Below are 21,857 nucleotides of genomic sequence, written 5' to 3'. Positions count from 1 at the left end.
CAAATTTCATTGATCCACCCGGTATAAGTATATTTAATAAATCTCTATTTCATGTCTACCGTCTCCAAATTCATATGATTTCATTCACATTAAAATAAAGTACAGTTGAATAAATAAAAACATTTTCAATGATTCGAATCAACATCGTTATTTTCTATTATTATTTATTAATTATCGACTCTGTATAATACAGCCCAGTGCTTTATCCTATTACTATAGTTGATAATATTGTAGAGAAAAACGCGTGCGAGGAGACAGGGGGGAGAAAGACACATGGTATCATTGTTTAAAATACTGATATGATTATCGCTGATAATCACATAAGTATTTATCAGTTGCCTGCTTTATTATGATTTTTGAGGGTGTAACGAAAGTATTTATTAGTAAAATGTTTAATAAAGATATACTACGTATAATTGACTTAGACGATTTTTATCCGTTACAGTAGATTTGGAAATGTCACACTCCATGAAATAGTAATTTATTGTGAACCATATTCTCAGAAAAATAACTAATAAAACGACAATGTAGAGTAAATTGAAATATATTTGAGGTTCCAAGTTTAAAAAGAAGGCTTAAATTATATTTAATCTACGTACTAAAAAATAAACCATCATACATTTAAGATAAATTTACAAAATTAAACAATTAGAATCATATAACTAATAATAACAATAAATTATAAATACAGAGTATTGAAATAATAGATTGATCCAAATAATATCTTCTTGTTCTAACATCGGAATTCAGTTCAATATGTCATAACTTGAGGTTGCAAAATACAAGCCAGACGTGGAGTTAAATCAAAAAGATCATCACCTTTTTTCCTTATGTGCAAGTTGCATATACAATTGTACACAGGATAGACATATTTCTACGGATGAGATTTTAATAATTATTAATAATAAAGTAAATCATAAAATAATGTTAGATTTCAATCCATATCTTCTTCCAATCTTAGTAAGAACAGCTTTTAGAATCCCACTTTCATTTATTTCATATTTATCTAAAAAAAGAAAAGTTAATCCATGTAGTCAAATTTAACTGATAAGATAATTCAGGCAACCATTCTTGACTTATTGTAGTTTTCTAACATGACATCGTAAAGATTTAGAGCAAAAGCTAATTATGTAGTAATGTCCGGCGATATTACTCCTTATTAAGAGCATCAAAAAAGATTTTTCCTCCACTATTTATGCTTATATAACAACATATATACACAATTGGTAATTATAATGCTACACCCAATGCAACTACCCCCGTTGTTGTGACCATTTAAGAAGTTGTTTTTGCCTTTTATGAGTTTTCTGAACACCATTTCTTGAAGCCTATCAACCATAGCTAAGCCTTAAGTGATAAAAAAGTAATATTTATTGACTATGTAATATTGGAAAACTTAATGATCATACCCAAGTCTTTAAGTGAAGAAACTAGTCTCAGACAAACTAGTTGCGAACCATCCAAAGCTACTACCCCCGTTGTTGTGACCATTTAAGCAGTTGTTTTTACTATTTAATGAGTTGTGTATCATAATTCTTGATATGTTTAGCTAAAATAGAATCATATTTTAGGGTTAGATTTAAAAAAAGATTGAATACTTACTGTTAGATAGTACAAAATTCAGAGTTTCATTTCGAAATTAGTAAATATTTTATACTTTTTACTGATAACTTGATCGTCATTTGGCCCTCCATTAATTTAATGATGGATAGGTTTTTGTTATATTTGTCATATAGGTTTACCCTTGTATTTCTCCATAAATTTTTTGAACATAGATGATTAGCAATTGATAAGGTTATATTACATGCAATAAGCATCTTTGTGAGATCAGAGTTAAAGTCTGACTTGATGTATTCATCATTAACTTGATTTTTTAGATGAACATCCATTCTCTTGATATGAGATGAGAATAATGAGTGGCGTGTAATTCTAGATAGGAGACCAAAGGCACATTTATTTCGACAAATCCGACAAACCATCTGTTTCTCATCTGGTAAGTAATTCCCAAATTTTATTCAGTTCTCTATCGACTATCACCATCTAATATTATATTAATATTGAATAATAAAGGCGGGAATGATGACGTTCTTGATTGATAGAAGAAGATGTATATTATTTAATCAATGATGCCATAAGTATTGCTTCTCTTCTGCTTGCACGCTTTTCTATTCTTACCAAAATTATCACCCTTACCTATTACCCTTATGTGTTAGGTAGGGATGAAAATCGTGTATATTTTGGTCATGTTAAAAAAAAGAAACCGAAAATCATCATGGTAACCCTGACAATTAGAAAGTTGTTTCTTAGGAGAGAAAGAATATCTCTCATGATGTTTTATTGTATCATCTATAGCTAGCTATGTCATAAGCTACAGGTGTTTTGCAACCTTTTAATAATGAGGATTTCATTTTTTATTTGGAGCATTTTCATCAGAAATCATGTAGAAATAATTTAGGCCCAAATGCAATCTCTAAAAAACTATGTGTAAAAACCACATGAGTATGGAACAAACTCCTAAAGTGCCGTTTCAGTATTAAGACATTATAAGTACTGTGATCATCGCATACAATCACTCATGCTGGAAGCAGAGAAAGTATGGGACTGTGTTTATTTTGACATAACGGAGCTAAACTGTCCGACAAAGATATTTTGTTAATTTTATGAATAAAGTCCATCTATAATTCATTAAAGTAACCACTGAGGCATATCCTGTAATTGATAAAAACATACTTGAAAGAAGATCTTCAAATAAAATTCCCAGAATTGATTCACTTACCATGTATTGCTCATGGATTACATAGAGTTGCAGATATAGTTCATCAAAAGTTTCCTTTAACAAACAAACTTATTTCCTATGTGAAGAAGATCTTTTTGAATTCGTGAAGAAGAAAGGGAGTATTTACTGCTTCGTACGAAATTCCCCTCCCTCCATCACCAATTATAACAAGATAGGGAACTTGGTTAAAAGTAGTGGAGTACTACTACCGTTAATTTGACGTCTTCAGAGAATATTTAGACAGCCTTGATGAAGATTTGGTAGCAACCAGAAGAGCACAATAATTAATTAATAATGATTCCTTGAGAGAAGTAGTCGTATTTATACAGGAAAATTTTCGTCAAATACCTTTGTCAATAACTGCCCTTGAGGACAGATTGCCTCTTCTTACATGCCTAAGCATAGTAGAAAATCGGACTCAAGATTTGAAAGAAGAGCCATTCAATACCAAGTTAAAAGAAGTGCTTCAAAAGAATCCTGGCTACAAAAAACTAAAGCAACTCTCAACAAATGAAAACCTTGTATACAAAAATACTCCAATTGTCAATTGTGATGCTGAGAGAGTCTTTAGTATATTGAATATCATCAATACGAAAAGTAGTTCCAAACTAAGCACTAAGAGATTGAGGGAATTATTGAGCACCAAATGGAATGAATGTTTGTTATCATTAAATTATCAACGCGTAAATATTAACAATATTTTCTAAATAATTTGTTAGTTTATTGCCTCATTTCTATTCTTTAGATTTCGTGTCAAAGTTATCTATTCATCCTTTGGTGGTCACTAAGAAGTTGGGGTTAATGTTCTCTAACTAACAATATATTTTGTCTTTCATAAATTGACAGTATATAATATACATTAATAGAGTTATTTATAGGGAAGTTATATATTAATAATATAGAACAAGCTTTCTTCCTTCATGTGTAAAAAAATAAATAATTGAAGTTAAAGATATATTCTAAACGATACTCCTTTAATTGGGTTGGAATCGATATTTACTTTGAACTCTTGCTCCAGCGACAGATACAATTGCACCACTCTCATATGTAGCTATTATATTTTTGAATGAATTACCATGGACATTCAATGCATCGATGGGTAATTTATTCAGTTTAAATTTTTGAATAGAGTTGATCCAATAAGAGTTTTCTTTTAGACACCTGCATACTCTTGCATACTCGCTTCTCTTACCATAACGTGTACATTCAATGCTTTTTACATGCAAACTTTCCCATTCTTATGAGGAAATTAGAAACCACACTGTCTACACAATCTTTCTTGCCTCTTGTTCCACGATCTCCTACAGCTTTGACTTCTTCGATATATATTCAATCCACATGTTTGTATTTGCGTTAACACTCTTTGATACTAAATTATTTAAACTATTTTTATTATTCTTTGCCGTTTCTACCATTCTCCATTAATATATACTTCACATATTTTATTTGCATCATTAAATAATCTTAATTGTGCTTCTCTATACTCCCGGACTCCAGTCAATTTATTAGAGAGTGTTCTTTCAAATACAAGTTATATACTTGTATCTCAGGTCTAACGATGATTAGATCCACCTTGTATATTGATATTCGTAACCAAAGTTTTATATTATCACAATTAATATTTAATACTATTTGTATCATACAATAAATTATAACTAACATTCAGATATTTTCTTGATATTATCATTTTGACTAAATATAGTACCAAGTAAAGATGTATATTTTTTGGTGAAGGGAACCTTCTATAAGTAGTAAATTTTCAGATAAGTTGTAATGTTAAAAAAATCATAATTGAGATATCTTATCAGTATGTTCGAAATTACCCATCGACCATCAAGTATGATTTATGAATAAAGGTTTGTTTATGTCCGAAAGAAAACAGAGGAACCAAATAGTTGAATATGTATTTGCGGCGCGCTTGCACAAAACACGATTCCTACAACCCTAAACATACCTATATTTATAGTTGGTTAAATTGTAGAGAAAAATGCGTGCAAGGAGAAGGGAGGCATAAAGATATATGGTATCATTGTTTAAAATACTGATGTGATTCTCATTGATAATCACATTAGTCAGAATCATATTTATCAGTTGCCTACTTTATTATGATTTTTGAAGATATAACGAAAGTATTTATTAGCAAAATGTTTAATGAAGATATACTACGTAGACATTTTTTATCCGTTACAATAGATTTGAAAACGTCACACTCCATGAAATTGTAATTCATTAAGAACCTTATTCTCAGAATAATAGGTAATGAGACGACAAAGTAGAGTATTTAGAAATATATTTGAATTTCCAAGTTTAAAAAAGAAGGCTTTAATTAAATATAATCTATGTTATAAAAAATATACCATCATACATTTATGTTAAATATACAAAATTAAACAATTAGAATCATATAAGTAATAATAACAATAAATTATAAATACATAATATTGAAGTAATAGATTGATCCAAATAATATTTTCTTGTTCTGGCATGAATTCTATTTAATATATCATAACTTTATGTTGCTAAACACATGGCAGACGTGGAGTTTAATCCTAGTGTGGAAGTTACTATATACAATTGTGCACAGGATAGATATCGCTGAGATCTAAACAATTATCAATACTAAAGCAAATGTTAAAATCATAAAATTAGACTATAAATATACTAATAAACAAAATGTTAGAAAAAATCCATCTTAAAGATTTAGAGCAAAAGCTAAAATTCCCCCCCCCCCCCCCGTTATTTATGATTATGAAGGATAAACACAATTGCTAATTATAATGCTACACCCAATGCAACTACCCCCGTTGTTGTGACCACTTAAGCAGTTGTTTTTGCCTTTTATGAGTTTTCCGAACACCACTTTTTGAAGCCTATGATCCATAGCTAATCCTTAAGTTATAAAAAAGTAATATTTATTGACTATGTAATATTGGAAAACCTAATGATTATACCCAAGTCTTTAAGTGAAGAAATTAGTCTCGGACAAACTAGTTGCGAACCATCCAAAGATAAAGATAAAATACGAATCATGGATGAGGATCGTTAGACATAAATAGAGGATTTTTACAAAAATAAAGTTAAAATATATATATATATTGTATAATAAGACTTATTTCTTATCTTGATAAGATAAGTTGTATTTACCGTTGGTATATTATTATACGTTGCCTTTGATTTGATGGGATGAAGGAAAACAAAAATAAAAAAGCATATATGAATTATATTTTTATTCACGCAGGCTTCAAATACTTTTACTCATCTTTGATGTTTCTATACGTTGTTATCTGTATTACACCACACAACCTTTCCTACAAAAAGAAACATAGGTGGGGGGAAAGGCCCAAAATTGGTTGGTAGCACTTTCATATACGGGCTCATATATTTTCATGTAAACGTAAAAATATCTTATATTTAGTTATGTTTATTGATGCATGATGATATTATAGTCATGATTATACAAAGTTAATTCATCACATACACATAAAATAACAAAAACCCCTCTTGAGTTATCATTTCCATCATCACTAAAGTAAGAGTAGGTGGTAATCAACCAACCCTCAGGTTGATGAGAGAACATGGAAGTAAATAAATAAATACCTATAGGGGGGAAGGGGGAGGATCTTTTGTTTTTTCCGGTTCTTTTCAAACAAACAACACAAAAATACATACATACTTATAAATACTTATATTCAACAATGGTTATGTTCCTTGAGTGAATTGTAAATAAGGATGTTGATGGTAGAAATTGATAGAGGGAATATTCGGAACTTTATTTTTTGTATAAGTGATACTCAACCTCGTAGTCATATTTCCTTCCTTTTAGACATGATTTTTCTAGCTCTTGATTTTTCTACTTATTTTCCACTACTAGTGTTCTGAAATTTGATTTGTTAAATTCTAATGAACTTTTGTTAAAAAATTCACAGTGATAATTATTACATAGTAACTCCATAGTTTGTAAAAAGTGACTAACTGCTACGAACTTATTTTTGCCCTATTCTGTTTTCTTTTTGGAAAATGGTTGATAGATAACAATAAAGGTAATAGTGTGCTATATGATAGGTAGGGATATGAAAATTGTTTAAATCCTTTTCATCATTATCCCTAATACATAAGTTGAAATGAAAGTAACTTGAATATTATATCTTGAATTTACTTCAATTCCTTTTTTGCTCAGATAAATGTACTTAAATGAAGAGTAAGATGCAAAAATACACATGTCGATAGTAGAAAAATGATAAAGAATTGTTACTTCTTCAAAGAGAATAAAATATCTTTGGGAAATTATGTGTTCATCATATTCTTCCTCATCTTCAATCTACTTAAGCGACTTTTTTAATTTAGTAGGGATATTCTTTATTGAAAATGCTTCAAGTTGTATGTATGCCATTATCACAATTTCAGGTAATATTTAAAAAAAATTGCTATTGGATGCGACAAACAAGAAAATAAGAAATAATGCAAAACACAAAATTGAATATTAAAAAGCAATAACATTATTTTAAAAAGTAATATCAAAATTTTATATTCGTTCAAAGCCAAAAGTTCAATACCAAGAGATATACTTCGACCTTTGAATTTGTGAGGGGCTATTATGATTTGTAATTTATCAATTATTTTGTATGTTATCCCAATGTACTATCCATCTTAATTGATTATATACTTCCTGTATACATTGTTTTAATGGTTGGTTTTTCATTCATTTCCGAGTTTTCTTTGTTTTTTAACATGTATCATATATTTATTAAAAATTGTAAATCGTATACAATAACTACAAATATATTTAGAAAATTTTAAAAAATAGATTAGTATTAAAACTAAACTCATTTAAGTCAAAGTCAAATTAAAAAAGATATTACGAACCCACAAGTTTAAAATATAATGGTAAAAAAAAGTTTTCATTTTTTTACTGATAATTTTAATATCACATGTAACATTGAGGACAAATAACGTTTTATATTTAGACAGTTTTAGGGAGGCGAAACAGCCTCAAGTTGATACACGCAATATAATCTATATGGAATTAAAAAAGAATTAAAATCCTGTCAAGCATTGAAAATTTGCGGATATATTTGGAGATGAAAAAAAATTATCACAAATTTACAAACTGATCCATATTTTTTTTAATCTAAGAGATTTATTGGTATATACATAAGTACAATGAAGTCTGGGGATCAGTCCCTGAGGTAAAATACATATTTCATAAACTACCATTACACCTGAGGGCTCTAAAGGAGAGGAGGGGTTGGGATGTTTCGCGTTAATTTGAAGAAAACTTTTGACTTAATCGAGTTTTTTAGTTCGAGTAATACTCGAACCAAAACACCTATTTATATTATGTAATTAAATTATAATGAAAAAATAAAATAAAATAAAAAAACCATAAAATATGTTAGATTTGTGTGTTAATTTCATCCTTCATTTCCATTAATTTCATCATTGACGGACTCCCACAAGCTATACTCTTTATATACGATATAATAGTGTAATATTCTTGGTTTGATCCAATCCAAGTAACGATCAATACGAGTGAACTTTAAAATTCCGTCTCCTTCAGTCTGTTTTGAATGTATTCCAATCAAAGCGCATGATCCATCAACTTTTGCAACTAGCGGCGATCCCCAGTTTCCATTTGAGGAAGTATTAATAGCTTTAGCACACAGCAAATTGGAACTTTGACATTGGTTGTCATTTACAATCTTTGTGATAAGGAATCCTAATTTAGTTTGCGTTGAAATAGTCGGAATATCAACTCCTGTATCTGTAATTCATAAATTTTTGTGATAATGAGATAGTGGATGTAAAATAATCTACTTACATGTTGCAGACGTATCAGTAAAGTCGTGAGTACTAACTTGCGGTAAACAAATAGGGATTAAATTTATATTTGGCTCCATGTTAAATTCTGCGGTTAAAATGACAATGTCATTTTCATGAGTTGTTGAGTTGTAGTCTGGGTGATATGCTTTAGCGTTTATATAATACAATATATATCGCGTTGAGAAGGCTTCACTGTCCACACTTCCTGTTTTAACCTAGGAAAATATATTTTAAAAGTACATTTTTATACATTGTTAAAATATTTTAACCCGTTTTGAGTTTATTTTTTTGTCTTTAGCAGTGATGTCATCAGGAACTTCTTTTTTTTTTTTTGTGTGTGTGTGTGGGGGGGGTTATAGGAATGGGCTTGAGTCCCCTTAAAAGTTTTTGAAGCCACCTCAAATTTTTTATCATATTTCATATTAATTTATTTTCATCTTTTGGAGGTAACACACATAGAATCCAATATGGTCGCAGAAATCAGTCTCAAATTCAACAAGTAGACGTATATAATAACCAAGCATGTTCCCATGCTATTTTTCTAATTATTTGAGGTCATCATTAGTCGGCAGTTTTTCTTAGAAATACAACTTCATCAATCCTCCCCTGCCTGCTAATAAACATATATAATAAGTTTATTTATATAAGTAATTATATAACGATGTTGATAGGTTTATGTTTGTATTTTGGGTTTTTCTTGTTAAAAAGCATAAACAAACTTTATTTATTTTACTTATATTAAGGCCTCTAATGTTTCTCCTAACATGGTAATGACCCTTTAAAGATGAAAATGTCTGAGTAGATTTAAAAGTATATATTGCCTCTAATTACCTACTTTATATATGAAATTTTCAACTGATTTTATTCCTTTAAGCTACAAACAACTATTTAAAAGGAATTAAATATAAATAAATCCCAATTCTTATTTAGAAAGGATACACCACAAAGAGTAATAATAAACAAAAAAGAATTGAAAGCATTTGTGACTCGAGGGAGGCAGGTTAACAGAGGAGTGTGAGTGCACTCATTTCTTCCTCTATCCATTCTGGTATTACTGAATTGTTCAACTGTACTCTACGGTATTTATTTTTTATAAACATTAAAAAGAAAACTCGTAATAAGTGTCTCAATCTACATACATGTCTTTGTCGGCTTCTCTAGACATGAAGAAAAGCAGAGGTCCCTCTCTTTCAGTGTTGCTTCCTAGCCTTCTTAACCCTTTCCTTGAACATGCATCTTTGCTCCGATAACTCCCGGCAATCCAAGAAGGGGTGAGAGGACGTTTCACTTCCTCTTTATCGGAATTAAATTTTCTTTCGTTTTCCAGGGAGTGTTTTGGAATTTGTAAAGTGAGAGCCCGTCGCCAATTCGTATCGATACAAGTTCTGATGTGAGTTTGAAAAGGCTATATTGGAAATAAGTTTTGTGTTTTTAAGAGCGGAGTCGTTAGAAGCACTGTCACAAGGAAATGACTGTTTGTTCAACAAATCTCTGGGGTTTTGTGGGTTAAACTTCCATTTTTACCAGTCTGGAGGGAACATTTCCATTAGTAAAGGACCCAGTAAGGTGTGGTTGACAATAGCTTTGTTTATCTTTGAAGCTCTGTCAAGGCATCAAGACCAGGAAATTGTACAAGATGAGAGTTGGTTTTCTTTGTTATCTAAGTTGTACAAAAGAGTAGTTCGTCTTGGTTTAATAACCAATAATTTAGGGGGTCGTGATGACCAAGTAACAGAAGAACTATTGGGATAGTCGAGTTCCATTAGTATTTAATTCTCTGCCGAAAATTTTCAAATGATTTAGTAACTTTGCTTGACTTTTGGCTTGATTTGGATACGTTATCAATTAAACGAACGAAGTGTAAACAGTCCTGTATGTTTCTACAAAATTCTAAAATGTCCACAATATCTATGTACGTACAAAATCTGATATGACTATTAAACATTAAGGGTCGAATATTAGTTGATTTATTGAGAAAAGTGCGTGAATATCCTTTATATAAACCACAAAACATAAAATCTCTTTAAATACAGGGAGCGGGGATCAAATTGTCGCCTACTTTAAACCTTGATAACTTGAAGATCAAATAAAAAACCGGTTACCAAATAGGAAAGCTATTCTTGTCAGCTGACGATACGTAGTTCAGTTAGCATCATGCCGTCATCATATGAGGAGATAAAGAGCTATAAGTGGAACGAGGAGCTTATGAGGTCTGCCGTAGTCATGGCATTGGTTAATAATGGAGGTGAAATCTCCAATTCAACGATTGCTTCAACCTTAGGAGTGAATTTACGTACTGTTCAGCGTATCTGTAAGAAGCTAGAGAACACTTGGGATTTTGATGAAAATATAAGAAAGAAGAAATTTTCTGGCATCTGCAAAATATTTTCTATCTTCAGACATTAATTTACCCCTATCAAATTCATTTTTAACAACTTGAATTAACAAACCAATGTGCAAGCAGTCTTGTGTGATGTTCTCCCTATTAGGAAAATATCCCAATTCAGTAATTTCCTTACTGAGATCCCCATAATTTTGACTCTCTGACTGACGTATACTTAAGAGGTCTTTTATATGTAGTATATACCGGTTACTAAGGCTTCTGAGGTGAGACATGATTCATTCTATTATCTCATCCGAGTCCTTTCTCGTATTAGCTTTAGTACCAAGTGATTCACGAACAATTTTAAGAATATAGGGAATAGCATTTCAAGTAACATCCCACCCTTGTGTCACTCGGCCACTTAGAAAAATGAATGAGTCTCGAATAATTTTTTCATAAAGGTTTCCAACGGATAATAAATTGTTATAAATCAGTATCTTCCTCTAGAATAGCGGGCAGGTTGATCTTCAGTCTCGTTATTCTCGACTTTGAGGTATTTGGTGGAAGAATTTCAGGGGTTTGGGTTCTATTGAATTTGTTTACTTTGTTTGCTACAAAATCTCTAAGAAGTAACAATATTTGTCCATAAGTTTCACAAAAGTCTAACTCATGTTTCCCAATCAGTGTCCTCGTTACGTGTCTCAGCTGCTTGATGTCCTAATACCGAGGTTTTCGGCTTCGATATATTTCGTAATAGACTTTTCCCCCATTTAAAGAAGAGCTTCGAATTTCCCAAGATCGTCTCCTTCCTTATGAATTTCTAGACATGCTAGAATATTGTTCCAAATACGAGTAGAATTTGCTTTCAAACTTCTCCAACAGGCCTTGAGTTTTGTCAATTTGGTAATGGAGATCAGGGATCAATTTATAAAGTAGGTATGTTGCAAAGTCTGAAAAAAGTCAAAAGATGAATTTAAAAAGGGGCTCTCACGTCTTATATGGACTGTTTCTTGCCATAAATACCTCAATTATTAAAATCCATTGGATATTTAATGAAAAATCCAGAGATTCAGGGTCGAAAATTTAATCCGTCTTCTCCTTGAATCGCACGTAATAAGAACTGGTTTCTTAAGACAGGTGTATTAAATATGACGCACGAAGTTTATAAATTATTATCTAACTCAAATTATGCCATTTTACATTGAGGACTGTCGTATTTTGAATCACGAAACCTACAATTCATATATCTGAATTGTAAGAGGTTCAGTGACCAAAACAGAATGAGCATAACGGAAAGATGCCACTCCTCTCATAATTTATTAGCACCTACAAACTACTTCATCTCATAAAAACTGGCACTCTGAATTAATTTTTATATTTTGTTCCCTAATGAATAGAAAAAGGTTCGAGCTTGCTTATGTTTAAAAAAAAAAATCTGTATTAATTAGAAGGGTCATGTTTGTCCAAAAAGACGAAGCCAATTTAGAGATAATGGAATAATCGCTATTATTTATTAGCGACTACAAACTTCTTAATCTCATAAATTCCGTCAACCAGTTTTCATATTTTGTTCACTAATGAATAGATAAATATTGAAGCTTTGTTAGGTGTTTAAAAAAATTATTTTGTCAATTGCAAGAGGTGATTTTTTGTCCAAAACTGCCACGCAAATCTGCAATTCATTATATCTTCTATTTATTAACGACTACAAACTATTTTATCTCAGAAAAACTGATGCTCTCAGTCAATTTGTATATTTTTTTCACAATTGCAAATAAAAATGAGACATTTTCCTTATGTGTTAAAAATAGTTATACTAATTAGAAGGGTCATTATTGGCCCAAAACGTCAAACCAAGTTCGGAGGTTATTTGAAGTTATTAAATTAAGCTGTATATTGCAACTTTTTCTTGAATTTTTGCAATGTCTATATAGTTTTAAACCCTCTAGAACTTTCATAGGGTAAATTTTTTGTAATGTATATAAGAAAAAGTCATCCAATTTATGATTTAAAAGGTGTACATAATTATGGCGTTTTATGGGTCACAAAACTTCTTATCGATAAGCTGTTCAAGAAAAAAAATCAAGTAAAAAACAAAATAATCTTTAATTTGATGAGGGGGATATAGCTCCACCAGCCCACCTCCTGCGGACACCCCTGCTCAGTGTGTATCATACCCCAGATCACTAAGGAAAGCTAATATATTCAATCTAATAATGATATCTACTTACTACTAGTATTTCATTTTCATATTGTTTTATACAGCTTGCCGCACTGATGACATGATGCTTTGTCAGTATGGCCCCTTCACACTTCACATCATCCTCCTTCCATTTCAAAATGAATACATGCCAGGGATAATCTTCCAATTGAGCAGCTCCGTTTTCTCCCACTGTAGTTTGATTACAAGACTTGGAAGGATGGTTGGAGGTTCCACATTCTGATGTTTACAAAATATATAAGATTTACCAACTAACTTATCAAAAAAAATTCCATAAATTCAAATCTACAACAGCATTTGAATCATAGTCAATTTTAAAGTTACAGTTTCCAACAAAACAAGCGTGCCGAATTATAATTTTTTTAATATATATTTTGAGAGATTTAGTGAAAGTGATGGTATTTCAGCTAGTTTGTTCCCCTTCTTCCACATAATTTTGCAATTAATCTACAATAAATTTATTAATCGATGGAAAGATTCGGGAAAATGTCAAAAATGATGACAAAAAGAAGGATTGCCTTGACTTTAAAAAAAAAAAAAAAAAGCTTTTTGCTCGTAATTTAGGGGTTATATTTAATTGTTGTTAATTTGATTTTCTACTCAATTTAAACTATAATGATTTCTTGTACCAATTCTCCTGACTACGTTGTCATATAGCTACTACGTAGCTACAATTTTATTAGTGTAATGTAGTTCCTTCAAAATTATATATGAAGTAAAGTAAAGAATTGATACATTGTGAGGAGGGAGAATATATGTTTGCGAAAGCAAATTATATAGCCTACCTTAAAGCTTTAAAATAACACTTTTTGATTAAAAGTAGAGCAAAAAATACAAGATTATATTTTTAATTACCGTTTTATTAATTGCTCTTATTTTTAGACTCTGACCAGCAGTAAAAAGAAAAACAATGCCAGCATGTCCAATCCTGACTTTTAGGGCACCAAAACAATCATATGGCCCTTTATCAAGCTGTCACTAGATTCATAGATAAGAATATTAATTCCAAACCATTCTTTTTAGTCAATCATTTGTAACTACAGGGAGCGGGGATCAAATTGTCGCCAAAATATTTTTCTTCAAAAAATATACATTTTTTAACTTTTTTATTGAAAATCAAAACTATGACGAGCATATAGGTATAGAGTAGCCCCTTGGATCCAGGGTAGAACCTCCAGGTAGACCTCTGTATTGACCTTTAGACCCGTTTCAAACATGTGGGGAGGCATAACATGACCTTCACTGCTGACCACCCCGAACACCATGCCCATTGCAGGGAATTTGGTCTTCATTACCTTCCTCACTTGGCTGGTGCAGGTGGCTATCCACATGTTGTTCTGCTTGTTGACCTTCTGATCTTGACCGAAATTCTTTTCATCAGAGAAAAACCATAGCATCCCGGGCTGCTATGGGTGCTTGAGCTTATTGAGCAATTTTGTTGACTTCATCAGCCTGTTGTCCTTTGCCTTCTTGGTCTAGATCTGGCCCAGCTGCATCTTGTAGCTCCTGCACCTTAAATCATCAGATACACAGTCCCTTATTGTTTTCTCATGGCAGCCCAGATCCCTCGCCATGGCCTTAATGGACCTGGGAGGGTCATCCTTAACCATCTTCTACACCTTGTCGACAAAGTCGGTGTCCCTGACCTTCCTGTCGGCGCCCTCCTCCTTGGGTGCCCTCTTTATGGTCAACATCCCAGGTGTCCTCTAGCTTCTTACAGATACGCTGAACAGTCCGTAAATTCACTCTTAAGGTTGAAGCAATTGTTGAATTGGAGATTTCACCTCCATTATTAACCAATGCCATGACAACGGCGGACCTCGAAAGCTCCTCGTTCAACTTATAGCTCTTTATCTCCTTATATGATGACGGCATGATGTTAACTGAACTACGTATCATCAGCTGACGAGAATAGCTTTCCTATTTGGTAACCGTTTTTTTATTTGATAATGTTGTCTTCAAGTTATCAAGCTTTAAAGTAGGCGACAATCTGATCCCCGCTCCCTGTACATTAAGAATTCTAGGACAGGCTTTTGGTACTAAACATGGGAGAGTGCCCTACTAACAAATTTACAATCGCAAAAGCTAATAAGTAGAAGGTAATGGCTAGAAAAACTCATAGGAGGTAAATTTTTGCAATCTTGTTGTTTTTTTAATTTACTAACATTTCTGCTGAAATAGAAATAATATGTGGATTCTAGGATACATCATTTTTTGGACACATCATTAGCATACCTAAAATGAGTGGGTTATAGTAATCGACTCGCCTGTTATTGCGGGCCCTGTAATTGTACATATAATGGACTCACGTATACAACTTGGTTCGCAGTAGTCATATTCGGTATACTCTTTCGTCTCTTCATTAACTTCTGTTGCACACCAGAGTGTATAACTGGCCACATTAGTGCATGTATAGTACATTTTTCCAAGATATTTGAAAGGGAATTTGCAGGGTTTTTTTAGACCTAATGTTAAGCACATAGCTAAATACAAAGCCGTTCATAATTGAGTGTTGACTTTAAATTTAATACAACTTACAGCAATTATAAGCTTTCCTTATTTTTAAAATGTCCCAGTAGCTTAAACTTTTAGCTTTTCCCATTTCTATTCCAAATGGAACTTTTTGAATTGGATCCATTGTATTGGATGAACTTTTACTAAAACTGGATGAAAAAATGTATCATTAATTTTGATTGGAATAATATTTTTAGGAATAATTAATATTAGAACAACTTACGCTTTTTCTGTATAATGCATTATTGAGCCATAATCGTAGGGTAAACCCTCCGTTGTCACTAATTCTTCGCGTGTACATTCTGATTGATTTGGGAGAAGGTTTTTTGTGCAATCTCTTATATCACTATTTTTCTCGACATATCTATAAAATTCTCGATATTTATCTTCTTGGATATTATTCCAATTAATTGTCAGATAGTTATCTCTATCAGGACGTGTATGTTCGTGTGTAAACCCAAGAGCATGGAGCAATTTTTGCTGTATGGTTTTTCCATTCTATTTTATAGAAAGTATCAAAATCATTTTGACAAATATTATAATTATATTTTTGAGTAACTTTTTTAAACTTACGTTGCATCTTATGGGGTGCAAAGACATAAGAGTGAATTTGTGCGAAAAATAACCAACATATGAATTACATTGTTCCTGTTCTGAGGCAATGATGTACAAGAACGAAGTCCGCGTGGTTTGTGGTGCTTGAACAAACTTCACGCATGTTTGTTTCTCAATGTAGTCCATGCTTTTTTTTATTTCAAACGCAAGACTTGAGGCATTTGGATGAACACCATATGGTACAATACCATTTGGCCAACGACGGCCAATATCAGATAGAATACTTCGATCACTTTTTATTCCATCATTTGACACCACTTGTCCTTGAAAGAAATATTAAATGATGAAAAATGTGCCAATTGATTCTCAACTTAACAACATAAAAATAAATAATGATATCAAATTTCATAAATAATGAAGCTGATAAGGCTTAAAAATGAACAAAACGGGGAAAAACTTATGTTATAATTTTGTTTTTAGTTGTTTTGATGTGTTGCTCATGACACAGGAGCTATTTGGGCAAGTTTCAAATATAAAATATAAAACAAGACTTAAAGTTTATAGAGCAAATTTTGTGATTAATCATTTTTTTTTTTATAAAAACAAATGATGGGAAAATGTGGTAAAAATCTGAAGTGGTCGTTGATTCTCTTACAGACTCATCTACTGCCCTTGTATAGACTTTCAGTCCATGTTATACTACATAGGAGGCATTATTGACGTCACTCAGTTTTATTAGCTGGTTGTAACTTGCTTTCCCTTTCATCCTTTTCAAATATATGTAATACAAACAGTGCACATTGTATTGTAGGAGAAGTGAATCCATTAAAAAGGTTTAACAAATTTATCAAATATTTATTATAACTAATATCGTTTTATTTTAACAGTTACTAAAGGAGTCAAATAAGATGAGTTCTAAAGATCAACAACCGTTCATTCTTGTTCAAGCTTTTAATATTACCTGTTGGGTTGCTCTTTTTGAGAAGTACCCGTGAATTTCTACGTCGAGAAGGACAAAAGGTGTCGTATTACATACATGTAATGGATTGAAGTAAAGCTACTTTAGGACAAATAGATAGGCAGAGAGCCATATTGGGAAGAGATTATGAGAGATATGAAGAAACATTAACGAGGCTCAACACCAAGGAGAAAAAAAAGTTAAGAGGTTGACTGTAGAAGAGTTAACACGAAGCATGGAAAGAGAAGTTACTTACAGTCAGGGAAGTGGAAGATTTGGAAGAGAGCAGAAGTAAAAAAATAATTATTTGGAATCTCAGACAAGTCGTGATCATAACAAGGAAGAGCTGAAAATTAAGTTTTAAATAGAAAAGTTGGCAAATGAAAAATGGAAATAAGATTTGCACTAACAAATCAAGAAACACCTATTGATGTGGATAAAATAGAACTAATTGAAGAAAGATTGATCCCTGAAGATGTACACCTACATAAAGAAAGTACTGACGATAATATTAGAGCCAAGGATAGTTATTATGAATGATTATACTTACATACAACACTCCAAGTGTTTAAAAAAGTACAGCGTAAGTTATTTAAAAAAACCAAAAAAACTAAGCCTTCGAAAAAATACTGGACATTGACTGACAGATTAGTATAAATTTATTAAATCACCTAGTCCATTATTTTTAAAGGAAAAAAGTTTGAATATTCGTTGAAGGAACTTGATTATTTTCACTTGACATTTTGCTTTAATATTAGTCAGCCACATGTACATTTTACCAGTTAAAGTAACCAGATAGTGAAAAGTGTATACAGGGTGTCCACAATAAATTGGAACTACTTTAAACTTCATCCAGATCCAAAATGTAGATATTCGGGATTAAATCATACTAATATAAAAGGTTGCGTGAACAATGTACTATAACTTCCACAACAATTGCACTTGAATTCTGAGACTGTTGTACGACTTAACAGTTGTGTTTCCAAACAAACACGCTGTCTTTGACTACTATGACAATCCAGGTGGGGATCTTTAATCTTATTTGCTATTTCTAATTCCTGGCAATCCCTAGACATCAATTGAAGAAAATTTTATTTCTTTATCGTGGATCCATCAGGTAGAAGATACCCTTTGTCTAGTGTATGGTTTCTTATAAGTTTAATCAAATAAGCTACATCGTGGAAGAAATATATCTTTTTTTGATGTATTAGAAGGATTCCAAAAATATGAAGAATTTTCAGTAATAACAAGCGCATTTCGTAATTTGATATTTGAATGACCCATATCTGAAACAATTGCCAAAACAAATATTCTTCTTTAATTTTTATCTCTTTGATTTGGTCAAATAAATTTTGGATAAACAATAGAATATCAAAGGCTAAATATGCTTGCATTTTCCATGAATCACAAAGCCAACGTAACATTACGCCTGAACCTTCTTGTTAGGGCGAAATACTTGATCAAAAGAGTGTGAATAATCGATCCTTCGTTTGATGTCAATCCCAGATATTTTAATTGATTATTCCTTTTGGAAAACTCTCTAAAAATGCGTTTCATAATTATTTGTTTATGAATTTTAATCATCTGTTCAATTTACCATCCCTTTTTTTCTGTAAAATATCAAGAACTTTGTGTTGAACTCCAGGGGGACATTAATAGTTTGAAAACCACTTTCTTCAAGTTGACAACGGGCAAAGGGAGATAATAATTTTTGAAGATAGTCATAGTCATTTCCTCCTGAGTAGGACCTTAACATCAATGATCTTGTAGTGTCTTCTTCTTCCTTTTTTGGGTCTTGTCTTTGTCATTACTAGGAAGCACATTTGCTTGACTTGTATATATCTTTTTACACAAATTTAATTTCAAAGATTTAAATGCTTGTCTTTTTTATTCCTCCTTTCTCCAATTATTATATGCATCTAAATTAATATTTCTTTGATTGATTGATTTAAAACATCCAAACCAGTGTTGCTGTTTTGTTCACTAGTGTCCATTGCTTCATCACCATGTTCATTATCGTCTTCGATATCATGAACTAGATTATGAAATATCTTTTTGGTATTTCGGGCTGCGAGTCAAGAAGAATATATGACAAATACCTATATTAATATTATAGTAAAACTAAAAATCCAACCTTTTATTTCTCATGACTTTAAATTTATCTTCTTCAGCGCACCTCATAGGATTACCAAAACATAAATTGAGAGTTGTTATAGTGTTGAATTGCACTGTTTTGCGAACTTTGCTACTGGCAGTCCTACCATAATTTGTCATTAGTTCGGATTGCAAATTTCTTTCAAAGCATTCGGTTTCAAAATGTCAAGAACAAATTTTTTTCCGTGTTAGGATTAATTGTGTTTCTTCTACGACAAGCATTGCCCCATTTATCTTGGAAGTGTTGTGGCGTCGGAAACCTGTGATATGAATACCCTTGATTTGAGTCCATGTGAGGAGATATACATGTGGCTACATCACAATAATTTTGAACTTTTTTTGCAATATTCAATTTTGAAAAGACACCAACGCTCCCACCACTCAAAGATATTTAAAGATTTTCATTCAGATTACAACTACGTCACGTGTCAGCTACGTTGTTCAATAAAAAATCATGTATTGTTCCAAAAAAAATACACCTTTTATTCTACATAACTTTACTAGAAATACATGGAAGTGAATGAAAAAGTGTGCCCGGCCAAGGAAAGGTAAATACTTCTCTCCTAAATACAAAAAAAGTTAAAATTAAAGTAAATATAGTGTATACTTAATAAAAATAAAAATGAGTAAGAAGGTGATAATAAGTTGAACAAAATTTGATAATATTTATTTTTATAATGAGACACTATGTGTCGAGACGCCATTGGATAGCTCAAAATCGTAATTACCTTGCATAAATATGAAATAAATACATGATACAGTTAAACCAAAATAATGTAAACCTCTAATGTAGACCTGCAGTGTCTTTCACCAAAACAACGAGGCTTTCAAAGCCACTCTAACCCAGCACTGGGACGCTATGACAGAGCCCTACATCTGCAAAAATACGGAAATTCTCCTAACTAGCAATTTTCCCCAGGGCAATTTCCCTAGTGCCATTTACAGCTAATATTAATACAATAGGTACCCACATAACCTAGTTTCAAACACCGCAGATTTCCCAAAACGTTTGGCTTTATTTTATCTCCTCGTATATTGTTTTATGTACCCCTCATCTCGCGTTTTTTTATATTATTAAAAAGAAGTCTATAAAATCTATATTGAGGTGAAGAATAATTTTTGTTGCTTTTGATGAGTTCATTCATACTATGCCTATCTGTATATATACAAAATAGAGTTAGTGTATGTGTCCTTTAAGCATGTCCACACGATTGAACCGAGGAGGCTAAAATTTTGCATGGGCGTCTCTTTTGAACCTGATCAGGGTAAAACAGGGGTAGAAATTATTTTATTTTTCATATAAGGGGGCTCATGCTATACCTGAAAATAAAAACTTTTTTTTTCAGCTCAAGGAGACTAAAAAGGGGGTCAAGTTATAAATTAAAAGTGATTTACGTATGAAAAAAGCAACAGAACGAATAACTACACTTTCTAAATTCAATCAAATCCAAAAAGTTATGGGCAAAAAAAGAAATCGATGAGAATGGCTATTTGATTTTTTTCCAGTGCAAGAAATGGACTTCTAATGGAATATTAAATTAGTAAGTTTAATAAATTTGTCTGGAGATACGTTTGCGTATACATTTTACAACTAAAAATTGAAAAAAATCATCTTATGCAACAAGGAGCATATACGCACATACTGACAGTAATATTGCATATGCTAAAATGATGAAAGAAGGCAAAAAAGAGGCGGAGAAGGGAACCCGTCGTGTATAAGACTTGTGATAAACCTAAAGATGTACATGATTTATGTAACAAGCTGTTTAATTGATTTTTGAAAGTTCATTAGTATAAGTGCACTTTTGCAATGTTTCATTTAAATATATTGGTATATCAAAGAGCTATTATAAATTTACTATTTCATTGTATAAAATTAAATATGTCGTGAACAAGGAGATTGGATAAGTTGCAACCAACAAAAGGGATAAAACTTTGTATTTGAAAAATTTGAAATGGAAGAAAATACCGGGGAGTTCTACCAATCCCCTTTTTCTAGAACGTCATAAAAACTACAACTATAAAAATCAAATGACTGATCTTTATTAAAATATCAATGTTTGTCTGTAATCCATATAGTAACTTCTGGTCTAAGAAATAACAATGTAATCATATTAACAAAATATACCAGCTGTATGCATTTAACATCGACCATAGCCGCTTTAAAAAAAAAAAAAAACTTAAAATGAACTTGGTAATCCTGAAAATTTGAAGAAAAAGGTTATTTTTATCAATTTTTTATTTGGTAAATTTATTATTTATTTTATTTATTAATTTGTGAGGGTAACATTTTGTGGACAGGAAAACGACCGTATATATTTGTTTGTTTTACATCCTAGGAAGTTACACTCGATCCTGATACTCATTTTGAAACCCCTTGCTAATTATATTATCATGGATAAAAACCCTCTTAGATTAAGATGATAATATTCTATAAATATAAATACAATGGAATACTACAATATTATACAGTCATGTAAACATTAATTAATTTACTTACAATTACAAGACGAAATCATTGCATATCATATTGTCT

At 31.5% G+C, this 21,857-nt stretch overlaps 1 protein-coding gene and 1 long non-coding RNA gene across 2 annotated transcripts; both read right to left on the bottom strand.

Moving 5' to 3' along the window:
• Window positions 1–631: 631 nt before the first annotated feature.
• LOC139906347 (uncharacterized) lies at window positions 632–1,679 on the bottom strand. The gene is made up of 3 exons (XR_011781825.1): window positions 1,410–1,679; window positions 1,067–1,347; window positions 632–1,006 (listed from the first exon to the last, which is right to left on the bottom strand). It is a non-coding gene; the product is annotated as an uncharacterized lncRNA (long non-coding RNA).
• Window positions 1,680–7,828: 6,149 nt separating this feature from the next.
• Window positions 7,829–16,395, bottom strand: LOC121124890 (uncharacterized). The gene is made up of 7 exons (XM_040720091.2): window positions 16,228–16,395; window positions 15,878–16,152; window positions 15,679–15,803; window positions 15,450–15,623; window positions 13,151–13,359; window positions 8,595–8,811; window positions 7,829–8,537 (listed from the first exon to the last, which is right to left on the bottom strand). The coding sequence occupies exons 1-7, from the start codon at window positions 16,393–16,395 to the stop codon at window positions 8,188–8,190; spliced, it is 1,518 nt and encodes a 505-aa protein (XP_040576025.1). The 3' UTR covers window positions 7,829–8,187.
• Window positions 16,396–21,857: the final 5,462 nt, after the last annotated feature.

This window comes from Lepeophtheirus salmonis, chromosome 9 (genome assembly GCF_016086655.4).
Source record: "Lepeophtheirus salmonis chromosome 9, UVic_Lsal_1.4, whole genome shotgun sequence".
In the NCBI taxonomy this organism is placed as follows: Eukaryota; Metazoa; Arthropoda; class Copepoda; order Siphonostomatoida; family Caligidae; genus Lepeophtheirus; species Lepeophtheirus salmonis.
Note: the sequence above shows the minus strand (reverse complement) of the source record. Positions and strands in the feature narration are given on the sequence as shown.

What these genes read in the sequence shown, in the direction of transcription:
- LOC121124890 (XM_040720091.2), bottom strand. Translation starts at nt 16,395, where the DNA reads ATGGACTACATTGAGAAACAAACATGCGTGAAGTTTGTTCAAGCACCA. An exon ending in ATGCATTATACAGAAAAAGC is followed by an intron (nt 15,804 to 15,877) that starts GTAAGTTGTTCT and finishes TTTTTCATCCAG; the next exon opens with TTTTAGTAAAAGTTCATCCA. An exon ending in AAGGAAAGCTTATAATTGCT is followed by an intron (nt 15,624 to 15,678) that starts GTAAGTTGTATT and finishes CTTTGTATTTAG; the next exon opens with CTATGTGCTTAACATTAGGT.